At 39.3% G+C, this 20623-nt stretch overlaps 1 protein-coding gene across 1 annotated transcript in view; it reads right to left on the reverse strand.

Moving 5' to 3' along the window:
- The window catches only part of LOC115655894 (serine/threonine-protein kinase TNNI3K), a 177364-nt gene extending 167868 nt beyond the window's left edge, over positions 1-9496 (reverse strand). Inside the window, exons 1-2 of the mRNA XM_030571898.1 lie at positions 9398-9496; positions 8638-8746 (exon numbers count right to left, since the gene is read on the reverse strand). Of these exons, the coding sequence (XP_030427758.1) occupies positions 8638-8746; positions 9398-9437 (149 nt within the window). The 5' untranslated portion in view covers positions 9438-9496. The remainder of the gene's footprint in view (positions 1-8637; positions 8747-9397) is intronic.
- Between the last annotated feature and the right edge of the window lie 11127 nt (positions 9497-20623).

Raw genomic sequence — 20623 nt, forward strand, 5'->3', positions numbered from 1 at the left:
ACAGAAATATGGTGGAATAGTAGCCATGACTGGAGTACAGGTATTGAAGGGTATGTGCTGTTTAGGAAAGACAGAAATAAAGGCAAAGATGGTGGAGTAGCATTGTATATCAATGATGAGGTAGACTGTAAAGAAATAAGAAGGGATGGAATGGATAAGACAGAGTCTGTTTAGACAAAAATCACATTGGGGAAGAAAGCTACTAGAGCCTCTCCTGAGATAGTGCTTGGGAAGAAATTAGTTAGGGAAGTGGATTGGACTGAAGAACCTGAGGACCTAAAGGTGGAGGAGGCCTGGAATTACTTCAAGTCAAAGTTGCAGAAACTATCAGAAGCCTGCATCCCCAAAAAGGGGAAAAAATTGGGCAGGAGTTGTAGACCAAGCAGGGTGAGCAAACATCTCAGTGAAGTGATTAAGAAAAAGCAGAAGGCCTACAAGGAGTGGAAGATGGGTAGGATTAGCAAGGAAAGCTACCTTATTGAGGTCAGAACATGTAGGGATAAAGTGAGAAAGGCCAAAAGCCACGTAGAGTTGGACCTTGCAAGGGGAATTAAAACCAATAGTAAAAGATTCTATAGCCATATAAAGAAGAAGAAAACAAAGAAAGAAGAAATGGGACCGCTAAACACTAAGGATGGAGTGGAGGTTAAGGATAATCTAGGCATGGCCCAATATCTAAACAAATATTTGCCTCAGTCTTTAATGAGGCTAATGAGGAGCTTAGGGATAATGGTAGGATAACAAATGGGAATGAGGAAATGGAGGTAGATATTACCACATTCAAGGTAGAAGTCAAACTCAACCAGCTTAATGGGACTAAATCGGGGGGCCCAGATAATCTTCATCCAAGAATATTAAAGGAATCGGCACATGAAATTGCAAGCCCATTAGCAAGAATTTTTAAAGAATCTGTAAACTAAGAGGTTGTACTGTATGACTGGAGAATTGCTAACATAGTTCCTATCTTTAAGAAAGGGAAAAAAGGTGATCTGGGGCAACTACAGGCCTGTTAGTTTGACATCTGTAGTATGCAAGGTCTTGGAAAATTTTTTGAAAGGAGAAAGCAGTTAAGGACATTGAGGTCAATGGTAATTGGGACAAAATACAATATGGTTTTATAAAAGGTAGACTATGCCACACCAACCTGATATTCTTCTTTGAGAAGGTAACAGGACTCTATACTGTTGGTATCTAGGACTTGAGAGGGTAAGAAAAAGAGATGCGAGAGGACCCAGGATATGGCCTGAGTCCAGGCAGGGCAGAAGTACTGCAAAAACAGAGTTCTCACATAAATTCCTTCCCCCAAAATACCATTAATGTCAATCAAAGTTATTCACTCTTGTGAATAACAAGGATATGGACCCCACAATGTTCAGCAGCAAATTGTGTGATTAAATACCCTTGTTTTTCTGCTTGGTTTATTGCACTGGAATGTGATATTTTAAGATCAAATTTAGAACTATGTCATTCAGACTTTCCATTAACTTCTATTAAAATATTTCTGGTTTGGGCGTGTGCAATTAAAATATAGCTATAAGCCACATCCATCCTAAGAAAGAAATGCAATTTCCTTTCTTTTTGCCCTCTTTAGAGTAATCGCACATAAAGTTCTTGGGCAACTGACCACAACTTATCTATTGTGACATTGGAAGTTCAGCTTAGTTTTTAATTTTCCTCTACATTTTTGGAATGTCATACTATGTTTTAATATAGCCTAATGATTTTATGGTGCTTGCAACTTGGTGAGGTGACTAATTAAAATGAAGTAATTATTATGAATAGATTTCTAATAATCTCTCTCTCAAAAACGATGAATAGCCATTCTGACTCATTAAAAAAAGAATCCATCATTCACACTGGAAACCTGCATCTTTTTTCTGCAAAAAATACAGAACATACTTTAAAAAAATGTTAGTTTATGTATTTTTATGATTAATTAAGCTCTGTTCTCCACGTGTACAACTCGAGTGACCTCTTTTCCAGAACAGCACATGTCAAAGCTGCAAAAGGGAATTCATTAATAAAAATAAAACGAGAAAAATTGACAATAAAATTAATGAGTAAATTAAAGCTGCCTCATGCTTTGCAAATAAACATGTACAATATATTTTATAATATAATAGACAATTACACGGGGCATTCCTGCCCCCTCATGATTAATGTCATATTATGGAAAGGCAGTAACCTCTGCATAGTTACAGTTATACCTATCTCCCCTTATAAAGCCCTCAATAAACAACCACTGTAACTTGGCTTGGATAATTCCAGAAGGCTTGGAAAGTGCTACATTTATTCTTGAAGCAAGGGAGAATGTTTCTGCGAAATATGAAGGAAATTGATCAATTTGATTTTGAGTTACAGGTAATTAAATAATAACCCTGATAGAGAAATGTTAGACAAAAACCAAAATTTCCAGTCTCCTCATAGGGCAAATCATCTCATTACTACTCCTTCAAAATTCAGAATAGTTACATCTCTTTGAAAACTGCTGTGTGGACAATTCAGGCCCCATTGATATCAACAGAATTTTTGCCAATGACTTCAGTGAGATTAGGATCAGTCACTATGGACTTGGTTCAGCAGAACACAAAATACAAACTTAATTTGGACATGCTTAAATCCATCCTGATTCAGCAAAGCACTTGAGCATGTTTAACTTTAAACATGTGCATAAGTCCCATAGATGTCTATAAATGTTATACAATTCCCCCTCCAAATGTAAAACCACTGTTAAAATGAGTTCAGAACCCGGGCCTGTTTTAAAAAGTTATTCATTTTAAGTACAGACAAAAGTCTTTAAACCAGAAACTTGCACCATCATGGCTGATGGCTTTTTGCAATGAATTATTCCATCTTTAGAATTTTTTGGGGGGGAGGGGAGAACAGTGGGCCTGGGATCAGCAGAGCTGAGTGAAATTTGGAATTTCCATCCCATGGGAAATTCCAACATTTCCACATTTAGTTTCACACCAAATTGGGTTGAGAAGTTTAAATTTTCAAAACTTTATTTCCAAAAAATTTCAGTTTGGAAATGTTGAAACATTTTGTTTGAACATTTTCAAGAAAAACAAAATATTTTGATTAAAACAAAATATTTCAACATACCCTCAAATCAAAATGTTTCTTGTTTGGTTTGTTGAAGTCATTTGAAATGCTTTCAAGTATCAGAGGGGTAGCCGTGTTAGTCTGGATCTGTAAAAGCAGCAGAGTCCTGTGGCGCCTTATAGACAGATGTTTTGGAGCATGAGCTTTCCTGGGTGAATATTATTGAACTACCTCGTTATCTCTAGCCTGCTTCTTCCTTGCATATACATACCTACCCCTGGAGATTTCCACTACATGCATCCGACGAAATGGGTATTCACCCATCAAAGTTCATACTCCAAAACATCTGATAGTCTACAAGGTGCCACAGGACTCTCTGCTGCTTGAAATGCTTTGTTTCAAGTCAGTTCAGCATTAAACTGCATTTTGCCATTGTGGTACATTGCCTCATGGGAGTTGTAGTTCAGAAACTTCATGCCTCCCATTTGTCCCTTATGGGTCAGGCTCCCTGGCTGGATTATACCACCCATGACAAATCTCGATTCATGTTACTCCTGTGATGCATTTTGCTTGGCCAGAGAGAAATCTACATTGTATTATGGGAGATATAGTCTTCCAAGGAGCTCCTCCCGTAGAAGGGAATGGGGCCCCAAACTCCAATGCATTTGTTGATAGGCAAATAAATACAAGTTAGTGTTGTAAATAAATACAAGTTAGTGTTTTATTGAACTGATTTGAAATGAAACATTTCAGGTCAGTTCAACATAACAAAATATTCTGATCAGGTAAAAACAACCCAAAATTTCATTTCAAGTATTCCAACAGAAAATTTCATCACAAGCAAGATTTTTCCACAGAAAATTTCCATTTTGTGGAAATCGCATTTCCCATCACAAAATCATCCCAACAGAAATTCTGGACATGCTCCAGTGACTAATTTAGAATAGGCTCTCAAACCCAGGTCTTTAGGCTCATTCCATTAGGAATGATATTCTAGTAAAAAAAAAAAATAGAGGTGTGGAACTGGTACATATGAATATGTAAAGCCCATTAATAAAACCAAGAGCAAGACTCCTTTCTGAAAAGTTGCATGTGTTAGTTTGTGCATATGTTAGTTTGACTAACTTTCCACATCTGTCACTTAGATGGCAGGTATTAAGCATTCAGGGAGCTTGCTGGCCTTATTTCTATTTTCTTAATGTAAACTATTCTGATATGGAATAATTCTTCCACACGTTACAGTCACATTTGTTTCTTTAGTGACTGTTCTTCATTTACCACTTACTTTTTACTAAGGAAAACAAAATGTTTTGCTCACTATAAAGAAAATCTCATTCTTCAAATATATTATAGCTGCATACGTGTCCTCTCAGGCATAGCATGATTAATGATACTGATGTAAGGCCTATCTATTCTTTCAGATTTTCTTTGAGGGGTGATTGTGGGAAAGAAACTCCAAGGGTTGGGGGAAAACTCCTTTTTGTCAACATGTTACCTCCCACCCCCAACCCTATGCTTGGAATTTATGTTTCAATACATTTTGGTGCATGATTTGAGAGATGGATTGATTCACTTGATGGCTGAATTTTAAGAGACGTTTCAAAATATCCAAATATGATTATAATGGAAAATCATGTCTCTGGCCCTCCCTTCTAGAGCTCAGTGACATAAAACAAACGGTAGAAGTGAAGGGGATGCTGTCAAGTTCAAAACTCACATATTTTTAAAGATCAAATTCCCTTCCCTATTAAAAAGACCTCATATATTACTAAAAATTTAATTTTTCACCACTTAGGCCATTTGTTTACATTTTCATTTTCTCTCAATATGGAAGAGGAAAATAGATTTTCAGTTTCTCTGGTTTATAGTCAATTTGTACTCAGTTACACTTAGTGGTTCTCATACTCTGACAGCAACGGTTTAGTTGCAAACACTGTGAGGAAATTTTTATGTGTTGAAAAGACTTACCTGGTATTTTTTTTTTTAAATTCATAAAACCATTTCCATTGGTCTTAGATTTTGAGAAAGTTTGTGGTTACAAAGTCTAAATTTGAGTTCCCCAGAGTGTGCTTCAAATCCTCTTTTGAACAAATAAGTCCCTCTTTCAGGAAGTTACTGTGATCGGCTACCCTTTTGAAAAGGATGGGACTGAGGTTAAGGCACTGCACTGACATTCAGATGATCTGGGTTCAGTTGCCAGCTTTGCAACAGATTGCTGGTGTGACATTGGGCAAGTCATTATATCGTCCTGTGCCCAGATACCACAGCTGCAAAATGGAGATGATAACACTTATTTTCTTCTACCCTTTGTCTGCCTCAATTATTTAGACAGTAAATGCTTCATGGCAAGTACTTTCTCCCCCATGTGCTTGTACAGAGCCTAACACAATGTCTATCTGAAGTTTGTTGTGGCCTCTAGACACTGACGTAATACAAACAATAAACATGACCATCACCATTTTTGGCATGTGACAATCCAAAGCATACCCTGTAACAAATTGTGCAATAGTAGACTAACAGCAGAGGGCATATGTGATAATATCAAGAATATCAGTGTGAACAGATGAACAGTGTGAATTGTGAACTCTTCATTTAGATAATAAAGCTACATGTTTCTGGCTTTTGGAGGCTGTTTCTTTGCAAAGCATGTCACATAAAGTGAAATTCCACACACAACATTAAAAATCTACAGAGATGCAAATACGTGCCACCATAATTTTGACATTGTTTTTGGGAAACTGCATTTAGCCTTACCTTCCTTTTAGCCACCAAGTCTGAGCACAGGAAAGAGAACTCTTTCAAAAATCTTCTGCAAGTGGTATGTTATGAAGAAAAATGTACTAGCAGAGTTCACAAGACTTGCCACTCCATATTTCTTCTCCAGCAATCTGATAACCAACTTCTCCCTGGCCTCTAACCAGTTTCTCAAAATTATTTTTCTTCCTCACTGAACAAAAGATTTTCTCTTATGTGGGAGTATCCTACTAGGCTCATTTAATGTCTCCTCAGAAGTGACAGAGCCACACAGAATAATTATGCCATTACTATTAATCTTGGACAAAAACTATAGTCTTCATACCAGATTCTGATTTTAGATTCACATAGGAAGACTGACCAATTCCAGTGACCCAGTGTGGATGGGAGAGCTGAACCTGTCGATAGATATTTCAACCTTGATTAAAAGTCAAAAGTCCACTTTTCAGATGTCAGTAACAGAGGGCCCAACCCTGCAATGTGCTAAGTATCAGTAATTCTCATTGGCTTCAGTGGGAATTAATAGCATTCCCCACCTAACAAATGAAGGTTCATTGACACATTTAGTGGTCCTACACTTGGTTTCAGGACAAAGTGATCAGTTAGCCACATAATGAATTATTTTCTTCTCTTTTACCTAATTGAGAGTCAAAAATACACTTTCTGCTGCAGCCAGTGGACTCCATGCTTCAAAATGTTGAGCATTCTAGCAAAACATTTAAGTACACACTTTAAAGGTAAGTCAATGGGGTACTTGCATGCTTAAAATTAAGCATGTACTTAAGTGCTTTGTTGGCTCAGAGCCAGAATGCTCAGTATTTTGCAGGATCCAGCCCAATATAATCAACAATCTTCATTTCAAATTGGGGGTTCAAACAATGATAATTAACATAGCTGAGTGAATAATCATAATTAATAAGTTAGCTGACCAATTCTGTCTTTTTTATTTGTTAATTGTCGGGCAACAGAACACATTATTTTCTCAAGTGCATTTGATGTTTGAAATTATTTACTAGACAGTTTCTGCAAATTAACTCATGCACAAGCCATTTGTTGAGTGCATTCATTATTCGAGCTGCCTTGAATGGATACATAGCTCACATGGTTCTATTATCCCTTTTTAACCTATGGCTAGTGGAAAATTCAGGATCTTGTAGCTTGTTCCAGTTAGGAGAAATTGACAATAGGTATTTCTTTTATGTACGTTTTCTTTTCAAAGTCCAGTTTCCCTGAACACAGAAGGAAACAAACAGCAGGAGCCAGTTCCTTTGTTTGCTGATCCAAGCCTGCCTTCCCATCTGGTACTCTCTTCCCAAAAAGCTTCTTCTCTGGACTATGTTACCAGCCTCCTTGGCTTTCTCTAGCTGCTTTTAGCTGCCCCAGCCCCTGCATTTGGAAACCCCCACGTGATTCAACTTTTACTCTGCTTTTCCATGTGTCTGTATTTTGTGGGCTACTGTTATTTCAAGTACACCTCTACCCCGATATAATGCGACCCGATAGAACACGAATTTGGATATAACGCAGTAATGCAGCACTCCAGCAGATCAAAGCAAGTTCGATATAACGCAGTTTCACCTACAATGCGGTAAGATTTTTTGGCTCCCGAGGACAGCGTTATATCGGGGTAGAGGTGTACATAAAAGGTGGTTACAAGGAAGAGGGAGAAAAATTGTTCTCATTAACTTCTGAGAGGACAAGAAGCAATGGGCTTAAATTGCAACAAGGGTGGTTTAGGTTGGACATTAGGAAAAACTTCCCATCAGGTTAGTTAAGCACTGGAATAAATTGCCTAAGGATGTTGTGGAATCTCTGTCCTTGGAGATTTTAAAGAGCAGGCTAGACAAACATGCCAGGGATGTTCTAGATCAGTGCTTCTCAAAGTCGGGCCACTGCTTGTTCAGGGAAAGCCCCTGGAGGTTTGGGCCGTTTTGTTTACCTGCTGCATCCACAGGTTTGGCTGATCACAGCTTGCCGCTCCAGACCAATGGGAGCTGCGGGATGCGGTGTGGGCCAAGGGATGTGCTGGTCACCCTTTCTGCAGCCCCCATTGGCCTGGAGCGGCGAACCACGGCCAGTGGGAGCCACGATAGGCTGAACCTGTGGACGCAGCCGGTAAACAAACCGATCTGGACCACCTGGGGCTTTCCCTGAACAAGCGGTGGAGTGGCTTTGAGAAGCACTGATCTAGAGAATACTTAGTCCTGCCTTAAGTGCAGGGGACTGGACTAGAAGACCTCTCAAGGTCTCTTCCCATCTATTCTATGATTCTATTTGTTTCAGCCCTGATTACAATGGTTTCTTTACATTTATTCTGAATGTTAGGCAGTGGTCATGCCTGACCCATAACAGTATGTTATCTTATTGGATGAGTAGGAGTTTTAGAACCAGATGTCCTGACAAAGTGACTACAATTAGGAATTTGAAATTACTTTCAGCAACTATTCTGCCTGCATCTTTGTGTAAAAATCTGCAAATATGCCTGCCAGTAAACTTGTTTGCCAAAGTATTTTTGAAGAATGAACAAAAGGAGGTATGTACACTGCTAAAGCAAATTCCTTAAAAAATTCAAACACATTTGCAGTAAAATTTTGGCAGTATTCACCCAGCTCTAGTAATAAGCAGCCATTAATCTTGGTACTAGGATGTAGGACACTGGCCCAGAATTATAAGGACTTACTCCTGAAAACAGATAGCAGATATAAATAGAATGCAGATATAGACTATCCATAATTGCAACACTCATTGACACATATATGAAAAGATTTCCAACCACACCAACATTTAAAAGCTAATTATTGTTTCGAAATACAATAAACAAGTTTCCAGAATAATTACCTAAAGACGTGTTTCAGTTCTGTGAACTCCTTTTCTTTGATCTGCAGGTCATCTTCTAATCTTTCTAAGATTATAGCATATGATTCACTAACTTTCTTCTTCCATTCATCTAACAAGAAAAAGCAAATATGATTCACAATATACTTCATTCCCTATAAAAAACTAGCACACAGATCACAATCTCCCAGTAATCAAAACAACTCCACTATCAAATTTACCAAATGATACTTTCATTTTAAATTATGGACATTTGCAGTTTAAATGATATTATATGTATTATGCAAAAAGAGTTAGGAGTTTTTTCCTTGTGTAAAACAATATATATACACACACATACCTATGCTAGACATACATATTAGATACATCAATCTTTTTGGAAAACTCTTTTCATTTTAGTAGTGAAAAGCTAAGCTCATAAGGTTGTATTTGTTAGTTCCAAATATCTAAGTTTTAGCAGTATAGAAGTACAGCATAAAAATAGCTCTAAATTTTGTAATGTTCTAATTAAATATTAATTAAATCAACAAAAGAATCTAATTTAACGGTTTGAATAAATTTGCTGGCTTTTCTTCCTCTTTTTCTTTCATAGATACTGTATGTGATTTGTGTCAAGCCAATTTTCATATAGATTCGGAGCAATACAATACCTTATCCTTGAACTCAAGAGTAAATTAGCAAATGAGTAAATTTGCTAAAGCTACATTTGCTGCTGGTTGATGGATTTCTATCATATTGCATTTGAAGAAGCAACATTAATTACCAGTGCAAGTTTGGGTTGGTCTAGATTTATAATTCCCCATTTGTTCAATATTTCTTCTTTGTTTCAGTAAAGTTCCTGCAGTAATGATTCCTTGTTCAAGTACAGTGACAGTCCTACTGAAAAATACTTTGATAGTCTATGGCTAAAAATAAACCGTGTGCCAAATGGAATGTCATGCAACAATGACACAGAGCAAAACAGTGTGTGCTATGAAGTGTAAAATAATAAAGGTAACTAATCAGTCTGTTTAAAATACAGTGTCAAGAATAAATTGCAAATGTTTCAGCAGAAATATTTGCTTCCATCTGTTGACTACCCATGCAAAGGGAAGGGTGAGCAAACTGCCTCCAGATCAGTGATGAGGAATAGACATGGAATTGACCCCCAATAACAGCGTGTAATCCTATTGTGGGTAGGTTGTGTTTACCTCTGAGTATGCCTCTTTTGTACTCTTTGGCAACGCTTGTCCAGCTTGTTATGCCAATGAAGTATCATAGAATTGAACGGAAAAATTGATTCACCTGTTAGCTCAAGGTCATGGTGTATGTGTGCATTTTGTGTCCTTGTTTCCTGATCCACCCCACAGGAGTTCAACCCTGGGGACAAGAAAAGCAGCTGTATTGCCATCTTTTCTGCTAGGGCAGTCCAGCCTGGGGTTCTATTGGAGTGGGAGATGGAGTGCTAATGGAAGAGATCGCCCTGGAGAATGCTGTACTGGCCAGTTCTCTTACCCCAAGAAGAGTGGGAGATGCAGTCCACATATGTGGCTTGCACCCCTGCTGTAGGTGGATTTTCCGCCATCAGGGACTGCAACTTGACATCGATCAGTGTCTTTAAGGAGAAAGGAAGGAGAGTAGTTTGGTTATCCTTGAGGCTTTGAAAGAATTAAAATAAGCAGTTTAGTGCTTTGGATTCTACTTACCAATGATCTGCTCCCTTGTCATAAATGATCTGGAGAAAGGGGTAAATAGTGAGGTGGCAAAGTTTGCAGACGATACTAAACTACTCAAGATAGTTAAGACCAAAGCAGATTGTGAAGAACTTCAAAAAGATCTCTCAAAACTAAGTGATTGGGCAACAAAATGGCAAATGAAATTTAATGTGGATAAATGTAAAGTAATGCACATTGGAAAAAATAACCCCAACTATACATACAATATGATGGGGGCTAATTTAGCTAGAACGAGTCAGGAAAAAAGATCTTGGAGTCATCGTGGATAGTTCTCTGAAGATGTCCACACAGTGCGCAGAGGCAGTCAAAAAAGCAAACAGGATGTAAGGAATCATTAAAAAGGGGATAGAGAATAAGACTGAGAATATATTATTGCTCTTATATAAATCCATGGTACATCCACATCTGGAATACTGTGTACAGATGTGGTCTCCTAACCTCAAAAAAGATATTCTAGCACTAGAAAAGGTTCAGGAAAGGGCAACTAAAACGATTAGGGGTTTAGAGAGGGTCCCATACGAGGAAAGATTAAAGAGGCTAGGCCTCTTCAGCTTGGAAAAGAGGAGACTAAGGGGGGATATGATAGAGGTATTTAAAATCATGAGTAATGTGGAGAAAGTGGATAAGGAAAAGTTATTTACTTAGTCCCATAATACAAGAACTAAGGGTCACCAAATGAAATCAATAGGTAGCAGGTTTAAAACAAATAAAAGGAAGTTCTTCTTCACACAGCACACAGTCAACTTGTGGAACTCCTTACCTGAGGAGGTTGTGAAGGCTGGGACTATAACAATGTTTAAAAGGAAACTGGATAAATTCATGGTGGCTAAGTCCATAAATGGCTATTAGCCAGGAAGGGTAAAGAATGGTGTCCCTAGCCTCTGTTCATCAGAGAATGGAAATGGATGGCAGGAGAGGGATCACTTGATCATTGCCTGTTAGCTTCACTCCCTCTGGGGCACCTGGCATTCACCACTGTTGGCAGACAGATACTGGGCTAGATGGACCTTTGGTCTGATCCAGTACAGCCGTTCTTATGTTCTTATGTTCTTCTTATGTCTGTCTGTGTCTTTCTCTCCCAACTCCTCCCAACCTCCACCCCCCCAAAAGTCTCTCTCATTCTTTTTCTCACTCCAATATTTTATTCATTCTGATCTCTGCACTTGTGAATCTTCTATTTAGTTTTTATACTGGTAGTTTAAAATAAATATTTAAAGTGATAGAATCAAGGTTAGAAAGCACAGCAATTGACCTTGACAGTTGTTCTGTATAAAATTTCTTACCTTAAGGATTCCAGTCAAGATAATATGTGCATGCATGCATATACACACATACATACTGTGATAGACCCAGGCCAGTTGGGTACAGCAGAATAGCAGAAGGCAGATATACTGGTCACTGGGTTAATAGTTTTCTGTTCCCTGACTGACCAGAGCAGGGGCTCCTCCAGGCTAATGAGAACACCTGACTCTAATTAACCTGCAAAGAGTCAGGTGAGGTCATTCAGTTAATGTGACCACTTGACTCTAATTAAGGCCCTGCTGCTACTATAAAAAGGGCTCACTTCAGTCAGACAGAGAGGAGCCAGAGGTGAGGAAGTGTGACTGAAGGACTGGTTACTGAAGATGCCCTCAGACCATTGTTAAAGGAGTCCTAAGGTAAGGGTGAAGAAGGGAGAAGCAGGAGAGCTGAGGGGAAGTGGCCCAGAGAAATGTAGCAGCTCTGGCAGTGAAAGGTTGGCTGCCAACAACTGCTACCGTTAGGGTCCCTGGGCCGGAACCCAGAGTAGAGGGCGAGCCTGGGTTCCCCCAACCCACCACTACAAGAACATCTCCTGAGAGGGGAAGTCAGGCCCCTGTCAGGACAGGAGGCTGAACAGAGACTGTGGGAATTCTCTCACCAACCTCCTTGCAGGCCTATGATGAAAAGGGCTCAGTAGACTGTAACACTGGCCCTAGAGAGAGAAGGGCTATGTGGAGGGTCACAGTGAGCCACTGAGGCTAGCATAAACTGCCTAGAAGCGCAGGTCCCACGGGAGCAAGGTCAGAGCTCTGCCACAGTACCTAAAACTTCTAATGTGCTACATCCCATTGTAAACAAACTAGCACTCCTGTTGTAGTTTCTATCACAGCATGACCACACCAGTTTATTTGCATGCAAACTAAAGGATGTATTTTTAAATACTTTGAGTTGCCTTGACAATACACCCTGTGATATGCACCCAAATATTTGAGAAGACACTGGTCTCATAACTGATATTCCACCTCCAAACAACTATCAAAGCTACAAATCTAATGCCATAATGGGTGTCTATATTTCCCAGCTTGCATTAACTTCATATTTATTTATTTTTTTTCAGATTCCCAAAATGCAGTTATGGGCACCCATCCAAATGTAGGTTCTGTGAATACTTAGCCCATAATTTAGAAACACAACATAAACAAAGGATTACCCATAAACATATTCACTTCTTCCCTACTCCCCACTTCCTTAGAAGCCTCAAAGGAGAAAAAGAGATTAAACAGATCAATATCTGTTGGTATTAATGTAACTTATGAAGATAGTTTGCTGAATAACCTATGTAATGGGGGTCTGTATTGTTGGGAGTTTTGTTATGGACATCAGTGGAGGCAGGATCTGGCCTTGCTTACTGCATAAATATCCCTATCAGAGGAACAGTCTGATAAAAGGGGCCCAAAACTGTAAACTACCAGAAGTTTCCAGATCACTGACATAGACAGCAGAGTCAGGCTGCAAACATCCAAGTGTTCTGTTTGGGATCAGTGACAGAAATCCAGGAGAGCAGCATGGTAGGGTATTGTATAGAGAGTCAGAAGACACGTTTTATTCCTAGCTCTGTCATTCATTAGCCTTATGACCTTGATCAAGGGCACCTCAGTTTCTACCCTAGTAAAATCAGAATATTAATGCTCACTGTAGAGTTCTTTGAGATCTATGAAAGAAACCACTCTGGCAAAATAGCAAAACTAAAACCAGTACTGGGGGAACCCCACAGGCTCAAGCCCTTAAATTTGGATTCTTATCTGACCATATACCAGTTCACCTAAGGCCTGGGCGACCCCCTCCTTTGAGTAGCCCTGGAGCCACAATACTTATCTTTGGCGGAAGTCCCAATGGTCCTGCTCCCCTACCTAGTGTGATTGGGACTGCTGTTTCTCCACCCATTCTATAAGATGAATTGTGTTTGCATTAAGAGTTTGTTCAATAACAGAAAACAATGACCAAAATGGTAAAAAAGAAAAATCATAGTTGGTTCACAGGCAATTTGCAAATTAAAAAAGTTGTAAATGCACTGATTGAACTCTTAGACCAGTTCTAATTAACATCCATACAGGTAGCATTAAAAAGCCAAGAGCAATATTTTTCAGTGAACATAATCCTCACAAATAATATCTATAGCACATTCAGTTGTACAGCTCTTGGACTAATTTTTAAAGTTTTGTCTAAAATTTTATATTTGAAAATGTACAACTGTCAAACTCGACCTTGCAAGAGCGCTGCATGCCAAATTCATTTCCCATTTCAATTGAGACAAGTTGTTTTCATGGAGTCTTTACAGGATTAGGCCCTTTGAAATTATCCTTATTTCAGATTAATTTCTTCCCATTCTACGAATATCTATGTGGAAGGGCTGTAAGTCACTATTATCCATTTCAATATTGTTCCAGTAACATCCAGATATATCACTGATAATGACAAGAACTTTAAAATAAGGCACATTATTATGAAAATGAAAGACAAGGGACTCAATAGCCTATAAAATGAAGCAGGTGTTTACAATGGCTCCTCTGTGACAGTGGATTAAAAGTACTGCTATTTTTGTTACCAGAGTGTAACACTGGCATTTGCAAAGGGATTAATCTTCCACATGCCATCTATTGAGCTGCCAGTAGAAAGGAGAGAGAAAGCAAAGCGTGCGTTAGAGATTTAGGAATAAGAAGAGGATGGAACCACTGAGCTCTTGTATTACAGATAAATTCTCTTTCCAAGGCAATAGTAGTTTCTATTGAGATCCAAATCATTTTCACCCTTCTCTGTACTGCTATTCTCAATCTCCCCTATCTTTCTGGCACTTATGTCTTTCAGGCTTTCATTTGTTTTTTCATCTGCCACTCCTGATGTTCTTCTTTAAGTGCCCAGTTTCTCAGATTTCAATTTCCTGCCTAAAAGGTTACTGAAATAATACTCCCCTCTCAAATTTCATAATATAATATATACAGTATGGCCAAATCTCTTCATTATACCATGCTCGCAAAGCATTCAGGGAAATCATTAGGATGATGTTCATTATGAGCCCCATTATTGCACTATACAGCAAAACTAATTAAATAAAGAAAGCTGACATGAATAAAATCATTAAACACTCATCTCAGCTTTATTAGAGTCTGTACCGTCCTGCACAGTAACATTTCAGGATGGATGGAAGCCAGGCAGCCCTATAGGGGTCTATAAATTCTATATCTGTCTAACAAATCCAGCATATGCTCATTTAGGTCAACTCCTGCATTTCTTCATTATTTAATGGAAAGCTTCTGCTGCATGGAATGTGAAGCGTTAATTAGTCCTGCCTAAATGAAGAATTCATCAGTGGATTCTTTATACCCTAAAACATTAGTAAATATTCCTGGAGCGGCACTACTACTTTCTCAGTATGAATCAGGAGGCTTCCCGTTTTATACTCTCCTTGTTTCCTCCTGGTATCCCACTTCTCCACTTACCTCTGAGCTTAGGTCACCATCCCCTGGCAAATCTAATTTAAAGCCCTCCTCACTAGGTTAGCAAGCCTGTCCGAGAAGATGCTCTTCCCTCTCTTTGTTAGGTGGATCCCATCTCTTCCTAGCAATCCTTCTTCCCGGAACAATATCCCATGATCAAAGAATCCAAAGCCCTCTCTCCGACACCATCAGTGTAACCACACATTCACCTCCACAATTTGACTGTCCCTACCTGGGCCTTTTCCATCTCCCATCCCCCAGCGTGGCCTAACAACCTCCTTTCCTTTGAATACTCTTTCCGAACTTTATTTCTTTTAGCTAGTCTTCTGCTACTAATCTCAGCTCACTTGATCCCACTGCAATCCATCTGCCTGGTCATATTAAAATGATAGAATTCATTATTTTTAAACCCCCCAAAATTAACATCTCAACTGGGTCATGAGTCCCATTGGATTCACTGGTAGTACTCATGTGAGTAATTACTGCTCTGTGTGAGAAAAGACTCACAAACTGACCCACAGCACAGTCTCCCAGCATTTGCCTCCTCTCCTTTTCTTTGTTCACTCTACTAATTCTTCAGATCGTAAAACATGCTGATGGTGAGACTTTTACTTCTATAGATTGCTATCTAGAGAGGACTGTAAAGGCCCAAAGGGCTGGAACCATGCGTTATATTATGCCTGTAAAGCAATACAACTTTCCCCCAACCCATGGCACTATATCATAATATCAACAAAGAATAATCTCATCCCCAGTTGAAGATGCTTAAACCCTACACTATCAACAGAGCACTGAGACACTGGTTAGTGTCCACCTTCACCCCGCTCTGGGGCATGGCTTTGTTAACTCAAAAATGGGATCACATCAGCCTGAAAACAAATGTTTTCCTTGATATTTTCCTCCAAGGCTCCTGTGTCCTCGCTCCTTACTCTAGTGAGCCACTCTGGCTTAACGTTCTACAGGAAGTCAGGAGCTGCGCTAGCCCCAATAAGTCAGTAGAGCTTCAGCAGCTTTATACTATTTGCTGACAAGCTGGTCAACAGAAACACCATGAACCCCATTACACTTTGTTTAAAGAAATCATATTCCTAAGGTAGTGAAGAAACTTTTGATGTGCATCAACAAAATACCAGAGGTTAAATCCTGGCTTCACTGAAATCAATGGCAAAACTCCCAGCGACTTCAGTGGAAATCAGGATTTCACCCAAGATATTAATAATAGTAGCTATTTTTTGTATGACTTTGCCATATCTTGCTATGGTTGAACACGTGGAACTCCCACTGAAGTCAATGGAAGGATATAGTTTTAAACAATCAAAAATATTCAAGAGAATCCAGCAGCTGGCAATTAACAGATGCTTTAATTTTTTTTTAAATGGACTAATAGAGATCCCTTTGGGTATGGTCACGTGTATGCTTTTTATTCCCACTAATCATAATTTCTCATACAGAAATGTTATCTCATAATTCCTTTCCTCCCTTTTTTGAATAATGCAGTAATATAATAATCTGATATTGTATATTACAATCATTTCAGTGTAAAGAAGTCCACATAATTTTATGGATTTCTTGAAGAGTTACTGGGCAAAAATTTGTTATCATAACTCAGTTGAAATCAATGGATACATACGTAAGTGCTTATTCATGAATGATGGATATGGCTCTGTATGTGTCACAGAGGTCGTGGAAGTCACGGATTCCATGACTTTCCGCAACCTCCATGACTTCTGCTGGGGCCAGGGTGGCTGACCCCACAGCCGCCGGCTCTGGGGCCAGCTGCTCAGGTGGCCCCCCGGACAGCCACACCAACTGCTGCTCTGTCGACCCCAGGCAGCGGTCCCCAGCTGGCCGGAGAAGTTGCGGTCCGTGGCCCCTAGCAGCCGCTGGCCCTGGGCAGCCCTCCCAGCAGTGCTCCCCCTCTCCCCTGAATTTTTGTTTATTGCCCGTGACCTGTCCATGACTTTTACTGAAAATACCCATGACTACATTGTAGCCTTGATGGATCTGCAATTGACCGCACAAAGTATGTGCATCAGCCATATACACTTATATATGTATGCATAAAGCAAAACACTGCATATGATAAAATATTTATAATATTTTATTTGAAGTAGTATAAGGAAAACTATAGTTTATTTAAAATATACCTCTGTAAATGATTGCTTTTCAGAGGTACTATACTAAACCTAATTGTATCTTAAATACTAGAAACATGAAATAAATACGTGAGGAACCCCAATTTTATTAACCACGGCTCTATTGATTCCAATTTGCTTTCTGAAAACTCAAGGCCAAAATATATAGTGTAGAAAGCAATCATGGACTGGCACAAGCCCATAAAAAAGTCTAATCTTTCTCACCCCATAAAAGAAATCTACACTTATTCTGTTACCAAAGATCTGCTTTTATTAAGCTCTCTGCTTCAACATTTAAATGTTTTATTTCCTCTCAGGGCAATGCATTGACAAGCTACGTATTAAAGGAGACTGGACATGAAACACCTCACTGGTTTGCAAAGGGAAGTGGACATTTACCGAATCTATTCAAAAGTGATAGGAAAATAGGAAATTACTTAGCCTTGAACAGTTTGTGGCTATCACATATTTTAAGAGACGTAGACGCAAGTTAACATTTGAGCAATGAATGCAACATACAGTATATTTAATACAGACAATTGTTTAAGCAATCTCTTCTTTGGTAATAGTAGTACTAAAAAAAAAAAAAGTAGAGATCCTACATAGGAGAGATTCCTCAATATTCTGAAGCCACAGTCAACCTGTGGAATTCCTTGCCAGAGGATGTTGTGAAGGCCAAGACTATAACAGGGTTCAAAAAAGAACTAGATACATTCATGGAGGATAGCCATTTATGGACCTATTGGCCAGGATGGGCAGGGATGGTGTCCCTAGACTCTGTTTGCCAGAAGCTGGGAATGGGCGAAAGGGGATGGATCACTTGATGATAACCTGTTTGTTCATTCCCGTTGTGGCACCTGGTATTGGCCAGTCAGAACACAGGATACTCGGCTAGATGGACCTTTGGTCTTACCCAGTATGACCATTCATATGTTATGAAACATAATACAATTAAGTGCAACTCTTTTTTACTGTGTCCATTTAATGGGCCAAGTTCTGTAAAACTGAATGAAATTATACGCCAGACTAATTTCCGGCAGACAGGTAGAACTAGGCCTATCTGTTACTTTTTATGGGGGATGAACTTGTACAACAGTTTTGAAATCTTTAGCCCACGTTGTTTGAATTAAAAGTGGAAAAGGTAATTATTGCAAGGCCATGTGTTTCAGCATTCGTTTGTGGCCTGCCGTAGTACTACTCACCATGTCTCAGTTTCCTTCCGGTTCTTCAGTAGTCAGCATCTGCCTCCAATGTGGTTAGGCCTCATGCTGACTTAGCTCTCCAACTAAATCACACTTAAGTTCCTTCGGGGGTATCCAAGCTCCAAAACAAATACAACAAAACTAAAACTGACAGTCATCCATCTTGGACCATGGCAGCCCTTCTATTCAGTTTGTCTTTTACAGTTAATACTCATCTGGGATCCCTGTTTCAGCCAACCTTTCCTTAGGAAGGCTCTGACAGACAGCAGTCTCACTCAGCTCCCAGGCTTTCACCACCCAGTACAAGTTGGAGATCTGCTTCCCTTCCCCATCAGCTATCAACTGAGCTAGGCCAACCTCCATGCATGGCACCTACTGCAGATGTAATGGAATGGGGCTGATTGGAACCCACAAGCTTTTGTAAACCCGTTGTAGGCCAATATGGGGTTTACACCCCTGCACAGAAATGTTAACACAAATTTTCAAACTGTTTAAATTCACAATTTTTTCCTCAAGGAACATGCTCAAACAGCCTGTGCTATTGCCTTTTCCAAAAAATTCCTCTCTGACAAAATGAAAAACAAAGCAAAACAAAAAGAGGAAAGGATGTGTGTGGGCTTCAAAAATCAGATTTAAACCAGACACTGTTTTACAAACTATGCAATTACTGTTCTACCGTGACACCATAATTAAAATATACATATTTCCATGTTAGGAAAAAATATTAGGCACAGATTTGTGAGCATATTTTGGCAACAACAGATTTCAGTGTAACTTGGCCTTGATAGGTTATATCAGTGCTGTGATGAATTACATTGAGCCTGACATCCCACCAGCTCTCTTACCGTGAATGCACTATTTCATAGGTAGTACTGCTAATAGGATCCTGGCTGAACAGCTCTACATAATAAGAAACCTTGCTGGGGACAATTATTTTCTTTGTTGTTATCAACAGTTCTGCTGGTAGAACTAACTAGCAGAAGCAAAGGAAGCTGTGTGGATTATAACAACACAAAGGAAAAACAGAGATAAGATCAACCTTTAACCCAGCAGTATGTTTTAACAGACACCCTCTGGCTAGTGTCGGGAAGCATGCATAATGCCGGGAACAGAAATACTATTAAACACAGTAAGTAAGCAGCACATCCATGCTTAAACACTCTGGGACAGATTGTGCTTCCTCTTCTGAAGTGGAAGAAGAGCCCTCAGGGAGATTTTTTGCTTCTGCATGCACCTGTGTGAGGAGTGAAAGGTGGGCTACTACAGACTTGGGATATGTGTACACTGCAATTAAATACCCACGACTGGGCTGCGTCAGCTGACTTGGGCTTGTGGGGCTCATGCTATGGGGCTGTAGACATTTGGACTCCAGCCCAAGCCCAAATGTTGTGGAGTGCTCTGAGGCACTCCACAAACCACAGAGGCATGGCTGGGCGAAGTGGGCTCTGACCAGGATTCTATTACTTCTGTCCTCCTGTTGGGAGGAATACAGACTGCAGTCTTTTCGGGAATGCTGCAGCTGCCACTCCATTAAGAACTCTTCAGAGACTATTTGGTCAGTGTGCCTCTCTCTCACCTCCTCATTCCCAAACACCAGCTGTGTCTACAAAAACCAAAAGCTCTGTCTTTATACTAAAACTAATTTCAGTGAACAAAGTGGTTATTAATGCATTATGTTTGGGGACCCTCTTAAAATAAATCTTATAATAGTTAATAATGAATGAGCAGGTTAAAAGAATACAATTACCGCTTACTGCGTATTTAACTCTTTATATTGATGAGGTAATTCAGCATTAAAACGATCTAGGAGCAAAGTCTGGTCTCTAATTGAAGATGCAAAGTCTGTATGTCAAACATTTGTGTTTTCCACAATGTTTTGTATAACATCACAATAGTTAATGACACAAAGATTATGCAAATTTGAAGCTAGATTAAGCATTCTCATGACTTCATGCACCATATTCTATGACTATTTTTACTTCTTGATTTGCATGGTGTTTGATTGTAATCTTTAATCTCAGTCTTCACGAACATACTCCTCTGCAGCCATTTTTTAAAAAAATATGCCACTAACACTTAATCCTATTGCCTAAGACCATTTTTCCCTGGCATCCATCCTTATCCCCATTGCAAATTAAATCCACACTCTCACCCCCCTGCAAGCCTGCAAGGGGTCTAGTTCTTCTGTACCAATTCACATG

Source organism: Gopherus evgoodei, chromosome 8 (assembly GCF_007399415.2).
Source record: "Gopherus evgoodei ecotype Sinaloan lineage chromosome 8, rGopEvg1_v1.p, whole genome shotgun sequence".
NCBI classification, from domain to species: Eukaryota; Metazoa; Chordata; order Testudines; family Testudinidae; genus Gopherus; species Gopherus evgoodei.